This window comes from Notamacropus eugenii, chromosome 1 (assembly GCF_028372415.1).
Source record: "Notamacropus eugenii isolate mMacEug1 chromosome 1, mMacEug1.pri_v2, whole genome shotgun sequence".
Classification (NCBI taxonomy): domain Eukaryota; kingdom Metazoa; phylum Chordata; class Mammalia; order Diprotodontia; family Macropodidae; genus Notamacropus; species Notamacropus eugenii.
In genome coordinates, this window is record NC_092872.1 from 212,885,289 (window position 1) to 212,908,043 (window position 22,755).

The 22,755-nt window shown below is 39.4% G+C and overlaps 1 protein-coding gene across 1 annotated transcript in view; it reads right to left on the reverse strand.

The window, feature by feature from the left end:
• Window positions 1-1,461: 1,461 nt before the first annotated feature.
• Window positions 1,462-22,755, reverse strand: part of BLNK (B cell linker) — a 93,535-nt gene continuing 72,241 nt past the window's right edge. Inside the window, exons 13-19 of the mRNA XM_072626427.1 lie at window positions 20,891-20,933; window positions 18,696-18,786; window positions 16,016-16,047; window positions 13,647-13,717; window positions 11,287-11,370; window positions 7,077-7,232; window positions 1,462-3,884 (exon numbers count right to left, since the gene is read on the reverse strand). Coding sequence (XP_072482528.1) covers window positions 3,765-3,884; window positions 7,077-7,232; window positions 11,287-11,370; window positions 13,647-13,717; window positions 16,016-16,047; window positions 18,696-18,786; window positions 20,891-20,933 — 597 coding nt within the window. The 3' untranslated portion in view covers window positions 1,462-3,764. The remainder of the gene's footprint in view (window positions 3,885-7,076; window positions 7,233-11,286; window positions 11,371-13,646; window positions 13,718-16,015; window positions 16,048-18,695; window positions 18,787-20,890; window positions 20,934-22,755) is intronic.

Here is a 22,755-nt window from a genome sequence, read left to right on the forward strand (position 1 = left end):
TTCTTTGGGGCAGTGTTTGATACCAGGGCTGCTTGATGCCACCTCACTCCAGTGGTAGAAATAATTATAGGATAAATCTGATATTTGTAGACATAAGCATAATAACGTGCTGTGAATAAAAATATCCAAAAGAATTTCTGGCAGGGGGTTGGGAATCAAGGGAAACCATGGAGGAACAGATATTTGAATTGGACCTCAACAGGTAGCATTTCAACAGATAAATGATGTATGTGAAAATCCTTTGTAAACTGAAGAGTTACATGAATGTAAGATTATTTCCCCTTTTGTTGCCTCCTTTGCTCACTATTCACTAGAATATGCTGCCATTTTGTTATTGCAGATGCAGTTAGGAAGTATCTTGGTGCACTGAGGATAGCACAGCAAAAGACAAAATGATTCTGGGGAACTGCGCCCTCTATAATTATGTATACCCTATATACAGCTGGCATCACATACTCTGCAGGTAGAGGGAAGAAAGCAGCTGGGTCTGTGAGGGTGGCCCTTACTGAAGATGGCTCCATGTATTTGAGGAAATAAGTGGATTGCTAGGGAGAGATTCATAGCACAACTCAAATGCTGAGAAGTATGAAAAGGGTTTCCATTTGTATGAGGGTAATTATAAAGAAGTAATGACTAATTTGAAGAAAAATCTTTGGAAAAATGCATGCTAAATATGGTTTAACAACAGAAAACTACTGTGGAAAGCCTATTTTCCTGTAATGTTTAAAAATGGAAGACACCATCTCCCTAGATAAATGCAGGTGCCTCATGAGACCCGTGGTGTTCTCACACATCTCTGTCTCTTTACTCACAGTGCTACCACCTTGGTTCTGGGTCTTCTCCCCTCTCAGATTACTATTGTAGCCTCCTAACTAGTCTCAAGCCTTCCCTTTCCAATTCATCCTCCATACTGCTGCCGAAGTGATTTTTCTAAAGTGGAAGTTCAACTTGACTCCACCCTAAATCAAATGCAATCCTTTCTACTTGTCTTTTTCAGCCCTTCACAGCAAAGGCTCCAGCCTTATCCCTTCATGTGGTCTGCAGCTTAAACTGGCCTTACCGTTCCTGTTACCTTCAAAAATATACTCTCCTTGCCTTCTCTAGCTAATGGCGTCTCTCCCCACACATGCCTGTACACACAGATTCATAAGATAGATGATTAGAATGGGAAGGGATCTCAGAGGCAATCTAGTCGATCCAATCCAATCCAGACCAGATACACTGAAGTGATTGCCCAAGGTTGGTTAATAAGTGTCTGGTGGGATTTGAACCCTAGTCCTCTGACTTCAGGGCCAGTTATACGAACGCTGCCTCCATGTTGCCCATTTGGCTCTAATGAGGGAAGGCAGGGACTGTTTATTTATTTTTTTCTTTCTCCTTAGTGCCCTGCTCAATGGCTGTCACATTTTAAGCACTTAAAACTTGCTTGATTCATGTGTTGTAAAGAAGTAACATTCCAGAGGAATTTAATTTCTTTATTTCACACTACATCATATTTATTTAATTCTTTTCCCTTCCCATCCTAACATTTCTTTCTATTGGAACAGCTATACACATAAACCACATGTATAACAATTTTTTAAAACGGTAATCTCTTGCCTTTAGTGTAGGGGATCTTCAAACCTAAGTGAACCCCAGAAATCTTTACATTAATCTCTAGATACTTGGTAGCCAGCAGCTCTTTTGTCCCCTAACCCGCTCCCACACCCTACACCCCCCAGCCAACTTCTAAAATTAGAAACAAAGTTCTATTGCAGCTAATTGAGGTGAAAACTAAAGGCCTTTGCATCTTGGCTGTGACATTGGTGTAGATCTGAGACATCCCGCGATACTTTTAAGTAGATAGAGGAACTAGATTTGGGGCACAGACTTTACTTCTCTGGTGCTGGAACCAGTTTGACTCCCATTTCCCTCTTTAGTAGCCTGTCCGAGCAGCCCAGCAAGATCCCAAACCCCAGCTTGTACAATTTTTTTGACGAAGACAAACTGAAGATTTTCCCAGGCTCCCACCTGCTTTGGTGGGGCCAATACTCCAGGACAAAAGTGTTAAACACAGGACCCACCGAATGTCTCAGAATTAGATTAAAATGGAATTGGGAAATATTTAAATAAAACTATGACAAAACAGATAACATTGCATTTTAAAATTATATCAATATACAGCCTGCAGAGATCCTTATGTGCAGATTGATGACCCCCATTTCTATTTGAGTGACACCACTGCTCTAAAATGTCTAAGGTACAGAGGCGGGGGAAGATCAAGGGAGATCTCTTTTTAATCTCTGGAGAGCCAGATCTTTCAGTAGGTTGAAGGTTCATGTCCTAGGAGTTAGACCTGGAAGGGACCTTAGAAGTCATCAAATCCAAATTCATTATACAGATGAGGAAAACGAGGCCCAAAGATGTTAGTTTACCCAAGGTCATATAGCTAATGACTAAGACAGGATTTTAATTTAGTCTTTGTGACTCCCAAGTCTATCAGTTAGAAACCGAGGGCCAATCGACTTTGCTGCCATTATTAATCTTTATTAATAAGACCCTTTTGTTATCGACAGTGAAAAGACAAACTTTAGTGGTCCAGGTCAGGTTGTCACAGATTCAGACTTAATGAGATTTTACTGCATAGAAACAACCTTACTTAGAAAACTGAAATGATTGGTGTGGGGTAGATGGTTGATTGGGAAGGAGAGGATTCGTAATTCACATTAGGAAAGGACTTTGCTTAAAAAACTTTAAACCAAGAATTTCCTTACCTGGTGAACCTCTCTGCTGGATTACACCAAGGATGCTCAAAAATTCAGAAACATGTTAATAATATTTAGAGCAAAGTCAATAGGCATTAACCATAGCAGGAAAATGTATGAAAATTAAGACATCTTATTAAAAGATAGTTATTTTCAGTGGTGAGTTGCCAGTTTCTAAATAATCACTGTCCAATTTTGATTGTCACAACCCCTCCTCACCCCCTTACTGGGGAACTAATCATATCTCTAGGAGAAGGTTTGCTGTGAACTTGCTGTTTCATTCATCCTGCTTTTGGGTCCAGCAATAGACACATGCATGAGGAATGACTATCTCTTTAATGAGTAAAACAACCCCAAGCCAACCCTGAAGTGAACAATGATTTCTTAGAAAGCTGACCCCATGATTCAGGTACATCCACACTATGGTCCTGCATGCCCTGTGGGAGGAACTGAGTGTTGACAGGTGATAGCAACTGCCCAATCATGCATGACTGCTATATATGGTCTAGAACATATCATAACATTTTAATCTTTTTTTCTTTTACATTAAAAGTTTAATCAAGAATTGATTGTCAGGGTTTGAGAAAAGATGCCCGGGATGTCTCAGCCATGTAAGTTTTAGTGCTTTCTTCCCAGCCTCAGTTCTTAGCAACCTTGTTTGCTACATGGTTTTGTTTTCTTCTGCTGAAAACAGATCAGTAGAAGAGAATTTATAATGGAATGATTGAAAATACTCATTGTCTAACTGCTTCTTGCAGTCTAGTTTGGAGTCTATTACAACAATGGTGATAACATCTCAACCTCGCTGTAAATAACAGCATTATCTTCAGAAATGACAGACAGCACAATCTCCATGATCTCCTTCTAAAGGAATGGTGTCTTCTGTGCCAACTGCCTCAGTCCATGGTGCATGAGCTGTGATCCAAGAGTGGCCTTGAGAATGTTTCTCATGTCACTAAAAAAGTGGGGAATTGGGGACATCTGAGGCAACTATACTAATCTTGTTTCACTTCTTGCTTCCTATGAAACTTTAACAGCATATTTCAGTCTAGTGGAATCTTTGGTGTTGTTCTGACTGTCGATAAGAACCAGAGGTGTATGTTGGTGATTCTTTATTATATCAGCCACGCTGTTAAAGTGCTGGAGGAAGAAAACAGAGACACATTAAAGCTAAACTTGAATTCTGTATGAGAACCCAGTCCAAGCCCCGTCTCTTTTACAGCAACTTGTACAAGTGAACTCTTGTTCCAACACAAGTACTATCCTTATGAATTTCTTCTAAAAAGATCACTTGCCTACAAACTGGAGGACTTGGATTTTAGTCTCAACTCTTCAGCTGTCTTAATGTGTGACTTCTGAGAATTCACTTTATCTCTCTGGACTTTGGCTTCCTCATCTGTGTGGTTGGACTAGGTGACCATTAAGTTTCTTTCCATAGTTCTAACATTCTTTGATTTTATGATTTCTACTTGATATTTCATTGAATTAGACCACAAAGTGTCCCAGAAGGTAGGGAACAATAAATATCTCTATTATACTTGCAGATTAGATAGGCTGGAGAAAGAAGCCATGTTCCTAGCATAGTGCCTTACTGGGAGTAAGACTTGTTCATTCAGTGAGTCAGTCAGCTAGCATTTAAGCGCCTACTATGTGCCAGGTACTGTGAAAAACTTTGGAGATACAAAAAAGGAACAAAAACAGGCCTTTTCTCAAGTATCTCCTAGTCTAGTGGAGGAGACAGTAGGCAAATAATTATATCCAAACAAGTCCTACACAGGATAAATTGGGGATAATCTCAGAGAGAAGACACTAGCATTAAGGGGAATTGGGAAAAGGCTTCTTGAAGAAGATAGGATTTTAGCTTTGCCATGAGGGAAAGCTAGGAAGCCTAGATGAAGGAGGAAGAGCATTCTAGGCATAGGGGACAGCTAGTGAAAATGCTTGATGTCTGGAGACGGTGTGTCTTGTGGGAGGAACAGTAAAGGGGCCCATGTCACAATCTAGATGTGATATGGCTGTTATTTAAGAGCCTTAAAGAAGGTTCCCAGGTAAGTGACAGGTCTTCAGAGTCAGACTGGAGAGAGACTCAGTCTTCCAGAAATGTTTACAACTCCTGACTGATTACACAGCCCACATTACATTTACATAGCCTTCAGTTGGTTAGTCTGGAATCACTTTAAAAAAAAAAAAAGGTAATAAGTCCATTTTACCCTTTGATTTCTACCTATTTACCTTTACAGTTTGGAGCTAAAGTTAGAGGACAATAGAAGCCCCCAGCCACTCTTCTCAAAGAACAAGATCATAGCTGGGGTGTGTGTGTGTGTGTGTATAAATAAAACATTCATATATATATATAAAACATTCAAAAGCAACTCCCAGAGAGAGAGAGAAGAGCCTGAAGAGATGTCTAGAACAAAGCTGGAGAGAGAGGAGAGAAGGAGCAAAGAGGAACATGGTACACATGGGTCTCCTGAAAGCTCAGACAGATAGAAACCTGAGATCCTCCTGAAGATCATGGGCTTAATAAATAGCATTTTTAAAAACCTTGCTATGACTTGTTATGTTATAAAAGTATTTCCTTCCCAAAGTTATATAAATTTCAGCAATAAAGTGGATTGGTTTACCAGAAAAGAGGTTTTTTTCTGAATTTCCTTAAGATTTACCAAGAACTACAAGAGTTTCAAAACGCTTTTCATTTAGAATGCTACCAGATGAAATAAATGAGAGCCTGAAGGAGTGGGAATGAGTCAGATGTAGCATTCTGAGCACTCCTTGCAAGACCTCCAGGACCATGGACAGTTGAATGGAAATATTTAGACTGGATTAGAAGAGACTTAGGGGAAACCTGATAGCCAAGTTGCTTTCAAGACTGCCATGTGGAAAGGGGGCTGGATTTGTACCCAGATGATAGAACTAAGAACAAGGGGCAGAAACTGCAATGAGGCAGATACAAGCCCTTTAAGAAAAGCTTCCTAATGATTGGTACTATCTCAGATTGGAAGAGGGAGCTGCCTCAAGGAGCAGTGGATCGCCCCTCAGGACTAGGATGGATGACCAATTGTAGAGGATACTGTAGAAAAAGGAGTCTTGTTCTGCTAAGGGGTGGGTTAGAAAGCACCTCAGGACCATGTCCACTTTGAGATTCTGTGATTCATTTCTCTGGGACTTTTTCAAAAAGAAATGGACAATGTGAAATGGAGTCCATGGTCACTAAATTTTCTAGATCTAACATGTCAAGGGCACTTATGCCATCTAGTGGTCAAGCTAAGGAAATGCTGTAGAAGTAGAGATGAGTTCACAAGGTCATCTCATGGCCAAACTGGCAATGTCCTTAGAAGGAGCTGAGATTTGGTGAAAGTCTGATGAACTGCAAAATTACTTTTATAATTTCTATGATGAAATTTTGAAGGAATTACATTATATCACATGCAGACTAGCTGCCTTCATTTGTTTGACGTCTGATCACATAAAGGGAAAGGCATATTTACTGGGACTGTTGATCCAGAAGGCAAAATCACAACCAGTGGATGGAAGTTACTTGAAGAAAGCTTTCAGATTAACATATGGAAAAACATTTTGTTACTTAGAACTACCTAGCAGGAAATGAGCTACTTTGAAAAGTAGCGAGCTCTTGGTCCCTGGTAGTGTCTCAGCAGAAGCAACAAATGACCACAACTTTATGTCCATATAAATTTTATCTAACACCCTTCAGATCACATTCTGGCTCCTCCATGCATTTTTTTCTTAGTGTTCCAAGTCTGTGGTGATCTTTCGGTGAGAAAGCAGATTAGATAAGCAAATAGGAATGAAGCTTTAACACTTTGTCCAGATTGCAAAGGAATTAAGACAGTTTTGACCCTGTGTTTAGGCCCTCCAGTTGTTCCCTTCCTGACACCAGTTTGGCAAAAAGACCTTCAGTATTTCTGCACAGGCTCTGAGAACTTGAGCTCTGTGTTTCCAACCTTGTCCTGGTAATTCAATTTCTTGCCTTGCCTAATTAGCTTTTTGGAATTTGGATCTTGAATTTTGTGTTTCTGGTCCAGAATTATATCCCTGACTTGAATGAACTTCATCATCACCCTTGTCCTAGTCTGACCTTGGCCTTTATGTCTCTTGTTCCTGACTGCCAATAGAATCTGTAGCACAAGAATATCGTCCTTTGGTTCTCTAATTATGTCATATCTAAGTTGTTTCCAGGACAAGACTGTAACTCTCCTGAGGTCTGGGGCAGGACTTGAACAGTGCCTATGTTTACTTCTTTGATATACCCTAGAGCACCTTATACAGGGCTAAACTGCAGCGCAGTTGAGTTGAACGGAAGGAATTACTCACCTCTTCACCATTTTTCTTACTTCCCAAAGCATATTGTTTTGTTGATTCAATATATCGCACAGGGATGTTATAAACCCTTCTGTTATAGAATACAACTAATGTATATGGCTGCTTGGAGTTGTGACCCGAACTTTTCCTTATAAGAAAAGATCCATCCTAGTTATAGAAGAAAATAAAAAAAAAAACATTATGGTTAGTATTGCTGTGGGAAATAGAAAATCACCTTTAAGGATAACTAAAGAAAAGTATTCATGACCTTTGGATATCTTTCCATTGGGAAGGGCACTGGACTGCTCAGGAAACCTGGTTTCCAATTTTGGCTCTTTCAATTAGGATCACAAATTTGGGGGCTGAAAAAGACTTTGGAATTCTAGTCCAACCCCTTCATTTTACAAATAAAGAAACTGAAGCCCAGAGGGATGGTATAACTACCAGTATCACATAGCTAATAAGTGCCCGGGATAGAAACTGAATCTAGGTCCTTTAATTCCAAGTGTAGTATGCTTTCTGCTGCTGACTGTGTGACCTGGAGCTAGTCACTTAACCTCTGTTTCCTTATCTATAAATTGGGGATGCTGCTGCTCCCATCCCTACCTCACATGGTCATTGTGAGGGTCAAATAAAATTAGGTGTGTGGATATAATTTGTAAATTGTAAAACACTATTGAAATGTGAAAAATTATGAGAATTTATGGTCTACCATTTTCAACAGCATTCCAGTGTGGTATAATGGATAGAGAGGTGGCCTTGAATTTAGGAAGACTTGGGTGAAAGCCTCCCCTCTTGTATATACTAGCTACGCAACCCTGGGCAAATATGATTTAAACTGAGTGTCCTGGGCATCCTTTTAGGACATTGGTAGAGGATATTTCCTCATCTGAGAATACTAATGAAATAAAAAATATCAATCCTAATGAAGTCACAGGTCCCTATATTTGGTATCAGTTGAATACAAAGTGAAACTGGAGGGGCCTAGAATCATATATCAAATGGCTACACACACACACACACACACACACACATACACACACACACACACATGTGCTTTTCAGATCTTAAAGTCCTAATGAAATGGAAGCTATTGTCATTGTAACTAAAGAGAACCTAGAGGTCATTTGGTCACTCCCTCAGTTTACAGAGAGGGAGACTAAGATGTAGAAAGAGGGAATGACTTTTCTAAGGCTATTCACATAGTGAAGTTCTGGAGGTGGGTTTTACTCTAGAACTTCTGGTTCTACCTTTTATTATCTTTCCATGGTACCACGGTGTTATAAACTGATGGAAGTAAATAGAACAATTTGGTTATAGGAATAGTAAACATGCATGAAAGAATGTATTAATATTGTCTCTAAATATTTTTAAAAAGATGTCTTAAAATTTTCATTTCCTGTAACATAAAGTCAATATAATTTATTTAAAAAAAAAACATTTTGTAAAAATCAGCCAGGCATTATATTGCCTCAAAATGATTTCTAGTCTCTTTTTACAAAGAATGAAACCTTGAAACCTTAGAGTAGGGGTAGGCCAGATGGATACCTCTTCTGTGTGCTTTCTCATTCTTGCCCCCATTTCTCCTAGGAATCCTCATTACCAAAAAGGGGAAGAAGACCTATCAGAATTCAAGATGTAGAGCTCTAGTCAAACTGCTACCATCTGCCTCTGGTCTACAGAAGTCTCTGTTCCCTCCTCTTCCTTTCTCAGGGTCTAGAAACAGCACTGAATGCTCTGAGGATGAGGCATTCTGGTTCATAAGTAAAGCCTGAAGAAACTTCTGAGTGGACATGTTTCACTTAAATAGGATGTGGTGAAATATGAAACAACAGAATATTAGAAAGTATATGAGAACAGAGGAAGCAACTGCTCTCTGGTATCAGCACCTATCCATTACCAGGAATGGATAAAATTTTATATAAGGTGGAACAAGAGAACAGGCTAGAGGAATTAAATAGAACAGAGGTAAAGGAAACTATTTCCATGGGTTTTTTTTTTTTTTTTGGTCTCATCTGCATCCTATACAGTCCATCCTGGTCTCCTGCCTTGACTACAGTCAACCCCTCCCTACCAGAGTAATCTAAAAGTACAGCTCTGATTATCTCACTTCCCTACTCAAAAACTTTAAATGGCTTTCAATGGCTTACGGAATGAAGTCCAAACTCCTTCCCTTCACTCGGCATTCAAAGCTCTCTATGTTCTGACCCCAATCTGTCTTTCTGGCTTTAACTCCCACTGTGCTCCCCTCCAGTGGGCTTATCTCCAGTTTTCCTCTATACCTTATTTGTACATAGCTGTTTGCATATAGTCTCTTCTGTTCAGCTGGAGAGATTTTCTTTTAGTCTTTCTTTGTGTCCCCAGCACTTTGCTGGAACATCCTGTTTTATTGTTCAGTCCTGTCCCACTCTTTGTGACCCCATTTGGGGTTTTCTTGACAAAGATACTGCAGTGGTTTGTCATTTCCTTCTCCAGTTCATTTTACAGATGAGGAAATTGAGGCAAATAGGGTTAAGTGACTTGCCCAAGGTCACACAGCTAATTTGAACCCAGGAAGATAAGTCTTCCTGACTCAGGCTTGCCACTATGCATTATGGTGCTACCTAGTGACCCCACTAGTAAGTGCTTAATAAATGCTTGTTGACTCTAAGCAACCTATATTCCAGGCAAATCAAGCTGCTCTTTGTTTTTCCAAATGCTCTACATTTTCCTCCCTCTGTGCCTATGTTCATGCCTTCCCTTTTGTTTTGAAAGCCCATTTTTGCTTCTAGCTATTGGAATCCATCTCCTCATTCTTGAAAGCCCCGTTCTGATGATGCCTCTTCTTTGAGTACTCTCCCCAAAATGGATGTGATTTCCCACCCCCGTGGTATTCAGGACCTCTCATGTCCCTTACCTCATCTCGTCTGAAGGTAACTAAGCCTATGGATAAACACAGAGAGATGGGAAGGAGGAGAAAGATACTCAGAAGAGCAAAGCTGAAGAAGGAACAGAGGGAGAGACGGTGTGGGTGAGGAACAGAGACAGAGAAAACAGCCCCACAACAGACGTATGAATGCTCTTCATTCACCCTACTGGTGACAGTTACTATTCTGAGGGGAAAGTCATTCTTATACCACAGAAGCAGAGAAAATGTGAATCAAATAATAATGGATTACACAGGGCTTTCCAGTTTATAGATCTCTTTATGTATAGTTCTCATTTGAGGTGGGGGACTCCATTTTACATGTGAGGACATGGAAACAAAGCTAGGTGACTGGCCAGTGATCAAGCAGCTGGTAAGCACTGGAATTGGGCCAGGTGAGACAGACAGAAGTGTGAAGTCCAAAGTCACAGGCCCATGCACTGACAGACAGAGTGGTCATGCCATGCACAGAAGTAAAAGAAATTGCAGCAAGCAGCAAGTTCTGGGAGAAGAAGCTCCCTTTGGTTTTGAGAACGTTGAGTTTGGGGTAACTTGTTACATCTAAATGGTACTGACTACAACTTGCTGATGCCAAGCCCAGCTCACCATCTCTTGTATCTTAGAGCGAAGTTGTTTCAGTTAGCATCTACTTCTAGGCTCTTGACATGACTTTTCTAGAGAAAGAGTGGGGCATGGGAGAAAGATCACTGACCATGGAGGTAGGAGGCCTGAGTCTGGCTCTTACCCTGACCCCTGAGCTGCTGTGTGACCTTGAATAAGTCATATATAGGAACTAAGCCAAAGTCTCCTCACAACAACAAGAATGGTTGCTGTGCTCTGTGCCAGACTGGGCTAAATGCTGGGGATACAAAGAAAGGCAGAAACAGCCCCTACCCTCAAGGAACTCCCAGTCTACTGTGGGAGGCAACATGCAAACAACTATGCATGACACATACACACACACATCTATATGTACATGCATACACATATAGGTGTATTGTGTATGTACATATATACATATATGTCCTACATGTGCACACATGCACACAATACACATATATACAGGTGTATGTGTGTATGTATGTATATATATATAAATCAAAATTATATATATAAATTTGGAGGTAATCTTAGATGGAAAACACTAACATAAAGGGGGAGTATGAAAGGTGAGATTTTAGCGGGGACTTGAGGAAAGCCATTCCACAAGATGGTCAGTGAACCAGAGATGGCACAGTCAGTGAAAATGCACAGGGTGTTACATTAAAGAAATGGCAATGGTAGACTATACATAAATTTTGGGATTAAAAAACACACCTTGTTGGATTTGTATAATGCAGCCTCTGCCGATTTTCGATCACAGGAACCTGCGTACCATGGTCTGCAGTAAACTTCAGCTTCCTGCAAAACCAAGAGCACATTAAAAACGCTAATGCATAGGAGAGACTGGAGAAAACTTTGTCTTTTAGATGCCCAAGAAGAGTTCATTGAAAGAATGCTGGATTGGCACATTCCTCAGTTTATATACTAACCCTGCCCCTGAATATTTATATGTGAACTTGGAAAAGTCTCTGAACTTCTCTGGCCCTGGAAACTGCTCAGTTTCTGTGTAAAATAAGGGGGTTGGACTAGATGACCTCTCTAGATTTATGATCCTAGGAAATGTGTGTGTGTGTATGTGTGTGAGTGTTTAAAACAGGAATAGAGAACTTATGGAAGGAAAAAAAGGTGTACCAGATGGTGATGTCAAACCCTTCACTACCCTGGTATGTGTGAGAAACCCAAGAAAAGGGCATTCTTCCTGTTTGTTAGAGAAACAGGAATCACCACTTAGCACCTTTGGGACCTCAGAGGTACCCACAGTCAGCTGCAAAAGGACACACACATCCACCATTGGGCTTATCTCCTTCCATGACTTCATTTAGCACCTTTATGCAATCAGTTCCAAATCTCTCTATTTCCCACATCTCTGCGTAGAGCTCCCATTCCATATTTCCAGAGGCTTGTTGGGTTAGCAACATCTAGATTTCCCACCATGACCTCAAACTCAACATATCTAAAACTCAACCCTCTCTCTAAATGTGTTCTTCTCCATAACTATATTTATTTTTAAAATTAATTAATTTTTAGTTTTCAACATTCACTTCCATAAATTTGAAATTTTCTCTGTTTCCCTCCCCAAGGTGGTATGCAATCTGATATGGGTTCTACCTATACATTCTTATTAAACATATTTTCACATTAGTTATGTTGAACAGAAGAATTAGAATGAATGGGAGGAACCATGAGAAAGAAGAAACAAAACATAAAAAAAGAGTAAATAGTCTGCTTGGATCTGCATGCAGACTCTACATTTCCATACTATCTTTCTGCTGATGGCATGATCATTCTCTCTGCCTATAACCTAGACTTAGATCCTTGGACTTTAACTCTTCATCCAACCTCACCCCTCCCCCTCTCAACATCATCAGGTCCTAAGTCTATTTTGATAATTCATATCTCCCTCCTCGCTTTCCATTCCTATTGTAACTGCCTTAGTTCAGGCCCTCCTTATCTCTTGCCAAGACTGTAATCATCTCCTAGCCTGGCTATCTGCTTCCTGTCTACTTACTCCTCTTCCATCTGCCTTTCATATTGCTGCCCAAAGGAGCCTCTTACATAGCACAGTGCAGAGAAAAGAACCCCCAGAACTGGAATCAGGATTCGGGAGATAGAAGAGTCAATCTATCCCTGTGTTACTTCAGGCAATCTGATGCAGTCTTAATCACCTCCTCAGTAAAACTGGGTCTATGATATTTGCACTGCCTACCTTACCATAGGGAAAGTACTCTGTAACCTATAAGGGCTTTTTTTCAGTTGCTAGAAGTCATTATTGGTAGGAATCACAAGAGAATACACTTTGATCACACCATCCCTCTATCCAAAAATATTGACTTTTTTCTTTTTTTTTTAACATTGCTTTGAATAAAATATAACCTCCTATTTCTGTGCTTGAGGTCCTTGACAAGTGATGTATTCCTACTCTGTTACTGCTGTTCAGTTATTCAATTGTGTCCGACTCTTCATGACCCCATGGGCCATGCTGTCTATGGGAGTTTCTTGACAAAGATTCTGGAGTGGTTTGGCATTTCCTTCTCCAGTGGATTAAGGCAAACAGAAGTTAAGTGACTCAACCAAGGTAACACAGCTAGTGAGTATCTGACGCTGGATGTGAATTCAGGTCCTCCTGATTCCAGCCTGCACTCCCTGCAGCTAAGCTAGACTCCTCCCTTCCCTTGCTTTCATTGTGCTCTCTGTGCCTTTGCTTCTGCTGGGGTGAGCCTTAGCTTTACTACCTGTTGAAGTCTTTTTCTTCAAGGCCTCACTCAATCATCACCTCTTCTATGAAGCCTTCTCTGACCTTCCCAGTGAGAGTCAACCCAAATTTTGAGCAACACTTTGGATTTCTTCTCTGCATTTATCTCAGCCTAAGCTATGTCATGTGTATCTTCACATCCCTAGTGCCTTGCATCTAGCAGGTTCTTGGTAAATGTTTGTTAAATGGAATTAAATGGAAGAGCTTATTAAATGCCCACACATATAACTCCATTCAAGTTCTGTCTAGAAAACTCTCCCTCGTCTATTGTTGTACTCATCTACCAGATGAAGAGTTGATACTTACAAGAATAATTTCATACCTGATCTGACAAACAGTTGGGAAAGTTGGGTAATGGAATATCCATATTGGGACTTAACACCTCTGGAGGCTCTAAAAAGAATTTGAGATCAGTCAAAAAGAGAAATATAAGACTTAGTCTTCTAGGAGCTTACAGTCTGGTTGGGAGATTGGGCAGAAACATGACAAGCAATGACAGAGCTATATAAAAGATTATATAAGGGAAGGTGTACAGGTGAAAAGTGCAAGAGATGGTTGAAGGATGGATTGGCAGAAGCCAATTGGGACCTGAGTGGTCAGAGAGGGCTTCATGGAGGAGGTGAGATTTGTAGATGTTGAGGAGATAAATGGGATGGATTGAACATTCCAGCCTGGGAGAGAAACACAGGCAGAGAGAGGCAGGGATCTCATGAGGTCTGCTCAGTTTTAGAACTGAAAAGTTATTTGGAAGGAAGGGAAAAGGAAAGAGGATGGTTTTAAAATATGTGATTTGCATTTATTAACATTAATAGTAGCAGATAAATGAACAGAATGGATGAGTCTTGCCTTGCTAAAAAACAAACACACAAAAAAACCCATCCCTAAAACAATATCATTGGTGTTCCCCAGCCCCAACCAGGATTTGAATAGACTTCAAAACATGACCATAAAATTTAGGTCAATCCATCCTAATGTGCACTGGTATCCTCGTGATTTCTCTCCCACTGTATCTGGATAGTGTTGTCCTTAATGACAAAGTCTGGGAGACAAATGAACAAAACCAGTCTTCCTATCATGGGAAGAACACATGGTGATCTGGGACCATATGAATGAGATTAGGGTCAGGTTCTTTGGATAGGTCATTATATATTTGAATCTTAGAGAATCTCAGAACTGGGGTGGCCTCACTAAACATCTACTCCAAAATCATGCCTGAATGAAGAATTTCTATTATAACATAACAATGGTCATACAGATATTGGCTTGAAGACTTCCAATTAAGTCTTCTATTAGCTCATGAGCAGCCCACTTTTAGGAAGGTTTTCCTTATATCAAGCCTAAATTTGCCTCTTGATCATTTTTACCTAGTACTCTTAGTTCTTCCCCCAGGGCCAAAAAGAACTAATTCATTTCTCTAGATTCCTAATCTATTAAATATGACATATTATTTAAAAGTTAGCATGAGGTGATCATTGAATTTGACATAAAGGTCTTCTACAAACTTTCAATAGAAGTCGCAGCAGATTTGGAATAATCTGAAATCCTTGCCTCTATCTTTTTAATAAGTGTAATATAAATTTAAATATCTTTCACAAATTTAACAATGACCAAAAGGTTTTTATTTATAATTTAATTATAAAATCTAGAATTTAGTGAAAATTGCATTTAGCTAACATGATTTCCAGACCCATTAAAATCTCTCTCCCACCCTGCCCCACCAATTTTAGTATAAATGTAAAAGATGACTTTTATTACAAATAATCCTTGGTTTAATGGCAAGATAGCTGTACTCAGAGCCAATATGTGACCCTGAATAAGTTATCAGACACTGCTCCCTTCCCCTCAACTTTCTTCATTTCTAGAATGCAAGGAACAAGGGAAGGAGTGCTGAACTAAATAATTTTGGAGGTTCCTTATGTCTCTAACCACCTATGCTTTTGTATATTCAGTGCTCATATAATACTCTCCAGTTACTTCAGGACAATATTCTTTTTTACCTATATAAATTATCAGGTTGTTCACACAAAGAATGAGGCAAATTAAAGATTTAGCATTTACTCACTATGGAGCTTAAGTTTGTTTAATATTAGACTTATCATTTCCTCTATCAATGCAGACCAGAACTCTCTCTATAAGAGAAGCTGGGGCACTGAGGTCACACAACTAGTATATGGGAGCTAACCCCAGGTCTTCTTGATTCCAAGGCTAGTTCTCTAACCGCTACATACACCTCTGCATCTCATAACCTTTACTGTGCCTCACTATTTCAAGGACCTCTGATTTTGTCACAGAGCATATTCCTTGTTCAGAGGCAGATTCCAGTCCTTCCATGATTTAGTAAATTTAGAAGATGACCTTTGAGGGTTGTTGTGCCCCAGAATATATTGTCCTGGAGTTGACTTAGTGATGATCATTTTTGATTTATCTAGACAGGTCCTCATCTGACGGGTATACATTGAAAAACAATATTCAGAACTGTCCCAGCCTTGAAGAACTCAAGGTGACTTTCATGCCTGGATAAGAAATTGAGGGAGGAGCCTGAGCTCTCTAGGTTCAATACTGTTTGTTGGTTGGTTGCTTTATATTTAGTAAATTAACCAGAAAATGAATGGCCAGATCTCTTAATTCTGTACAATCTTATTGTAAATAAAACTTCCTTTAATTTTCTTGTCAGTAGCTCATTGCACTTACTTGGTGGAAGTACAGGTTTCTGTTGGATTGGTCTGAAATAAAAGAGATTCAGTTAAGGATGAAATGGAGCATGAATTGACCTTTTTTTTTTCTTCTTTAAATAGCAAAGATTTAACTAAAGAGTATAAATGCAGACAGAGGCAGTTATTAATAAGTGTGTCTGGAGTATGAGCTATTTGACCTTGAGCAAGTTACTTAAAACTTCTGGACCTCAGTTTCTTTATCCTTTATAATACATAACAATTATTTGTATATATATATTATATATAATAATAATTTATACTAATAAAATCCCTTTATAATAAAGGGGTTGGGCCAGATGGTGTTTAAGCTGTGTTCTGATTGAACTATTCTGTGGTTCTCTGAAATTCTGGTTCTAAAGTATTAGCAGGATCATGATTGCTCCACAGGAAGACTCTTGATTCTAAAGGCTTAGCAAGGAGAACTTTTTCAACATGGTGGCTCAAAAGACTATGAAATGGTTAATTTAACATCAGAATTCCACAACTATGGACCCATTCTAAATTACCATACTAAAGTCCATTAAACAATTTGCTAAATTGATGTAGATTTGTAGTAAAATTATCTGGGTACAATTCTAACTCTAGTTCTTAATTACACTGGGCAACTCTTTTAACCTCTCCAGGAGTCAGAATTAATAATTTCTAAAGTTCTTTCTCCCCCTACATATTATGATCCCAAGTAATTAAACAAAGGAGATAAGGTAAAGTGTTTGGTAATCATAAAATGCTATGTCAATAAAAGTGACCTTCGTTACTATTATCAATCATTTTTAATGCTCTCTACAATCTTGTTTGCAAAATTAATTTGTTGTGTAAACCTTTTCTTTCTTCACAGAGAGTTTAAAGATAAATTTTCATCCAGCCCAAGTCAAGATCATCATGAATTCCCCTGTGGACCTCATAGAACCCTGTTTTTCAAGATGGAAACATCTTGAAAAAATGGAACAAGCACAAGCTCCAGAATGAGAAAATCTGGGTTCAAATTCTGCTTCTGATGCTTTCTACCTTTTTGACCTTGGACAAGTCACTTAACTTCCCTGGGACTCAATTTACTTATTGATAAAAGGAGAAGGTTGGATTACATGACCTTTTGGGTCTCTTTCAGCCCTACAGATGTGACCTCTCTGGGGTCATACTTATTCTGTAGTATTGTACATAATTGATGGACTTTCAAGTCATCTGTTAGACTGTAGATGATGGACATGACTGTCCATGAGGGCAAGAACTATGTGTCATCCCTCAACTTCATAGCTGTTTTCTCAGGATATAGCACAGTGCTCTCTCTCTGTGTCTCTCTGTCTCTGTCTCTCTCTCTCTCTCTTTCTCTCTCTCTGTGTGCCGGGTGCTAAATAAAGATTTGCTAAATGAATGAAATCCAGGAAACTATTTCCTTCCCCTGCCCTAGCCTCTCACCTATACTCTCCATGCCTTCCCTGGTCTATTGTTAGAGCTCCATAGGATCTTTCTCCCTATGCTTCTATGAGGATTTGTCTTAGCTCCTTTCCTTCACAAGGTACTGCTAATGACATCCCTGTGGGAATCAGGAGACCCCTATCTACATCCAGCTCTGCTACTTGCGAGCTATCAAGACCAGTAAAAGTTTTTGTAGTAATTCTGGTGTGAGTGACAAGGGTATACTAGTATCTAGGGTGGTGACCATGGGAATGGAAAGGGGAATCATATATGGAAAATATTTTGAAGGAAGAATCAACTTGGTTTAGTGACGCACTGGAAGAGGAGAAGGAAGGTTGATGGACTTCCTTCAAAGTGGGCTTCATGAGTCAAAGAAGACAAGCTTTGGTCCTAAAACCCCAGAATCTGGGAGAATGATTCCTCTACCATTGTCAGAAACATGAATTTCAGGGAAGAGAGCCCATCTGGAGGGAGAAATGAGTTTGGTGTCGAGGATTGTGGCTTTTTGGAGTTTAATTGGCCCAAATTCTAATCTTCCTAACACTCATTTTGGCTTTGTAGAAAGAATTATCTAAAAATTATAGGACCTTAGACTTAGAGCTTGGACCTAAGAGGCCATCTAATTCAAGCCACTCTTTTTACAGATGAGAAAACTGAGATTCATGGAAGCTAAGTGATAAGTGTAATGTCATGTGGTAGTAAGTGGAATAGCTGGGATATGAATTTTAATTCTCTGATTCTAAATCCAGTGTTTTTCATATTACTACACCATAACAGCTGGTCCTTTTTCATTGGTAGATCACCCTGAAAGCTGAAGGAATTACCTCAATAATTCAAGAAACAAACAAACCCACTTTCTATGTTATCTGGATAAATTTGCGTAAAAATTGTGGTGTTGTGGTCTCAACTACCTTGACAATAGCCTCTGTTTTCTTCATTACTCAGTTCCATGAATAGAAGACTAGTGATATAATTTTCATAGAAAGCTCACCATCTTGATGCAGTGGCTAAATGTTGGAATTTTATTTTATTTGGGTCCAACATATGCAACGAAGGATCAAACACCTCCTTATTTGCTAGAAAATGCCCATTTTAGGTCAAAGTCAGCCCCAGCTCATGACAAGGAAACTAGCCTGGACCCTCCAGATTCACTGTAGATACCACTTACTTATACTAAATGTAAGTTCTTATAAAGAACTCTGTAATGAGATGAGAGACAACACAAAGAACAAAATAATTCTTACTTGTTGGCTGTGGGAAATGCAGATGAGTGTGGGAGGTCCAGCCTCGGACCCGGGGCTCGGCCTCGGTGACGTTCAGCAGGTATAGGCTTCTCTACAAGGGGAAAGTTCACAGTTCAGGATTATAAGAAAAATGTAATTTTTCTCTGCAAAACAACAAAACCAAGTGGGAAGAACTAATCCATGACCTGTTTTTGCCGGGACTTAATCTCACTATGCTGTGCATCTGTCTGTCCCATCTGAGCTCTCCAAATCCGTGGGGACATGGAGAATGATGCCCTGTATCCATTGACTCAGTCTCCATGTTAGCTCCTTGCATAGACTATGTTCAAACTACTCTGTAACTAGAGATCTAGGGTCCCTGCCTGACTGGTATAATCCTGCTTGCACCAATGTGACCTTCTCAAAAGTAGGGCATGTGCCGCATCATGAAGCAGAAACAAGGATCTTTCTGCTTCCCTAATTTTCCCTTAGCACAAGTCCCTATGCTAGAATCAGGGCTGCATTTTTTTACATGGAAGAGTGGATGGAAGTTCCAGGGAGGGTGATTTCAGTTCAGTATAAGAAAGAACTCTGTAACAATGAGAACCGTCCAAAAGTGAACTGAGGGGGCAACTCAAGTCGCAGCTCAGCTACTTAACCTGTTCAGGAAAATCACTGAACTCTTCTGGGTCTCAGTCTGACCATCAGTTAAAAAGGGGAGAGGGAGGAAGGTTAGATTGGATTACACGGTCTCTGAGGTACCTTCTCACTTTAGCTTCTGCTCTTTCTCAAGGTACCCCAGCAGAAGCTGGGGATGTTAGAGAAGAGTTTCCCATTTCATAGGATCACAGATTTAGAGCTGAAAGGGACCTTAAAGGCCAATTAGCTCAACCTCCATCTCCAATTTTACAGATGAGGAAACTGAGGGTTAGAAGTGTTTAGTGCCCATGATCACACACCAAGGAAGTGATGGCAGAGTTACAGTTTGAACCCAGGCCCTCTGACTATAAGGTCAGTGACCTTCCACGGTGCTCCTGTGTCTTCAGGTAGAGGCTAAACCAGACAATCTCCTAATGTCCCTTCACATTCTGAGACTTGGTGAGTGCATTTCTCTTCTTATCTTGGTGCTGTATTGATCCTGGTATTCTAAAGATGCACATGGGTGAGCTCCAGAGGGGACAGAGTAGTTGAGTCCTTGTCTAGGCTTCCAGGCTACTCCTATGTGTTTTGCTTAGCAAGGAAACAAGTGAAGAATCAACAGCTAAAACCACTGAAAAACAGAGAAAGGGAGAACCATGGAGATACACAGAAATAGGCTGATCAAAAAAAGATACACACAAAAAGAAGGAAATCAGGAGATAGCCAGTGACAAACAAATGCACAGAGACAGGAAATAAAGGTCAATTTATACATGAGCCATGGTCTAGAGTTAGAAAGGACCCATTTGCTAATAGCCCTGATTAAATTCAGAGTTCTATAATGGGGTCATTTTGAAAGATGGGTCATGCAAAGTTAGCTGTGACTTGTGGCAAACACAATAAATAGAACAGTGGAAGTGAAGGAAGGTAAGACATGCGAGTCAGGCTTTGAAAGCAACACAGGAGTTCTTAATCTTTGTGTCACAGACCCCTTTGGCAGTCTAGTGAAGCCTAGAGACCTCTTCTTAGAATAACATTTTTAAATAATTGAAGGAAATGCTGAATTTCAGTTAGAGGTTAGTAAAAATAAAGATGTGGTTTTTTCCTCTAAATTCTTGGAAAGGTAAAAGAACAAGCTCTATTTGAACTTAGATTTGTTTATTCAACTCACTTCACATTCTAGTTTTGAATAAGTAATTCTTCAATTACTTTGAATAGGCTTTATTCAATTATTTCAATTCCTCTGAACCTCAGTTTCCCATCTGTAAAATTTGGATCACAAGGCCCCCTCCTGTGCTGACTTCACTTGGAAATCAGTATGGCTCTCTGCAAGGGGGCCAATTACGTTATAAGGGTTGGGACATAGTCATAGCACCTCATAATGAGAAGTATCTGTGGTTAAAATCTAGCTCCTCACTGCTGTTTGCAGAAGGTAACTTAGTTTGGGTTAAGAAATGAATACTCTGCTTACAATAATTACACACGTAGTAATCTCCAGAGTGCACCTCCCCAACCCTCCCCCACCAAGAAAACAAAACAAAACAAGCAACACGAAAAACGAGTTTTATACTTATTTACCTTCATGACCACTCAAGGTATTGGGTGGAGGGAGGCCTGGGGCCTGAAAAAACAAAATAAAGTCATGCAACTTGATAGAATTTGAAAACAATTTATAATACAGTGAGAAATACAGGCAACGTTACTAAAATAGACATTTTAATGGAGCGTTTCTCCCTGTGTGTGCTGACAGACAATCAATCTTGTACAAAAATACTATTTTTAAGATTGCAAAGATATTCATCAATTTCCCTACCCGTATGTGCCCATGTGCTTATTTATTTTATATATTCATGTATATATACATGTAGCATAAATTTAAGACTAGAATACAGCTTTTCAGTGGCAAGTGCAATGTCTCTATTTATGGCAATTCATATAGTGCTTTGCACCCAAGGGTGGGGGAGGACAGTGGATGCTGGTAACTGACACCTAAAAACACATGGACGATGATAATTATCGGCAATTGGTCTAACCTAGGGGTTCCCAAATGACAGTCTAGGCCCCTGTGGGAGGAGTGGTTATGTCACAAATCTATAAAAAGCAAAGATCATTTCTGTATGTTGAATTAATAATAATATTTCCCAATATTTATACAGTATGTTAAGCTTTGCAAACTACTCTACTTTTGTCACCTTACCTGATCCTTACATCAACCCTGTGAGGTAGGTGCTATTATTTATCTCCATTTCACGGATGAAAAAAACTGAGACTGAGAGAGATTAAGTGATTTGACCAGGCTCACACAGCCAGGAAGTGTCTGAGATAGGAGTTTAACTCAGATCTTCCTGATTCCAAATCTAACACTCTATCCACTGAACCATATAGCTGCCTACTATGTGTATGTATTACTCTTTTTCAAATATGTAGAGATAGGATACTGATTAGTTAAATCCAAATTCATTTTTAAATCAGTGAGGGGCATTAGTGAGGGGCAAAGAGAGGACAGGCAGGATAGAAAAACTGTCTCACAAAAGCAGAATGCATGAACAGGAGTCTAAAAACAAAGAGGAAGGAGTGGGGAGAGCATTGAAACTCATGCTCATCTGAGACTTCAGAAGAAGGAAGAACTCAGACATTTGGGTAGAGAAATACATTTTATTCAACAGGGAAGCAGAAGGAAAATGGGGAGAAGGAAAGGGAGGAACAAGAGAGAGGGTAGGTTAAGCAAGGGATTGGTCCTAAACAAAACAGACCGTAACTCAGGATTACAAAAATATTGATAACAGCTCTTTTTGTAATGGCTAAGAATTAAAAGCTGAAAGTGGAGTACCCATTGATTGGGGAATGACTGAACAAGTAATAAATAGTATATGAATATCGCTGAATATTATTGTGCTGTGAGAAATGATGAAGACAATGGTGTAAGAAATACCTGGGAAGACTTGTATGAACTGATACAGTGTGAAGAGTGCAGAACTAGGAAAACAATTTATGTAGTAACAACAATATTGTAAATAACTTTGAAAGACTTAGGAACTCTGATCAATGCAATGACCAAGCACTAAATGAAAGGGTTTATGATAACATATGTTGGATAGATAGATAGATAGAAAGACAGATAAAGTGATTATCTTGATATAGAGGTGATAGATTCAAAGTGCATACTGAGACATTTTTTTCTTGGACATGTCCAATGAGGGAATTTATTTTGTTTAATTATACATATTTGTAACAGGGATTTTGTTTTCCCTCATCATGATGGGTGGGGCAGTTGAGAGCTAGAAGGTAGAAAAGGTGAATTTTCATTGATCAAGAATTAATAAAATTGAAAGCATTACTGAACTTATCATAGCTTTTACTTGTATATTTTTCTTAGTCAATGGCTTCTTATAATACATAAATCATCATGTGGATGTTCATAAAAATTTTGATGTTAAAAGAGT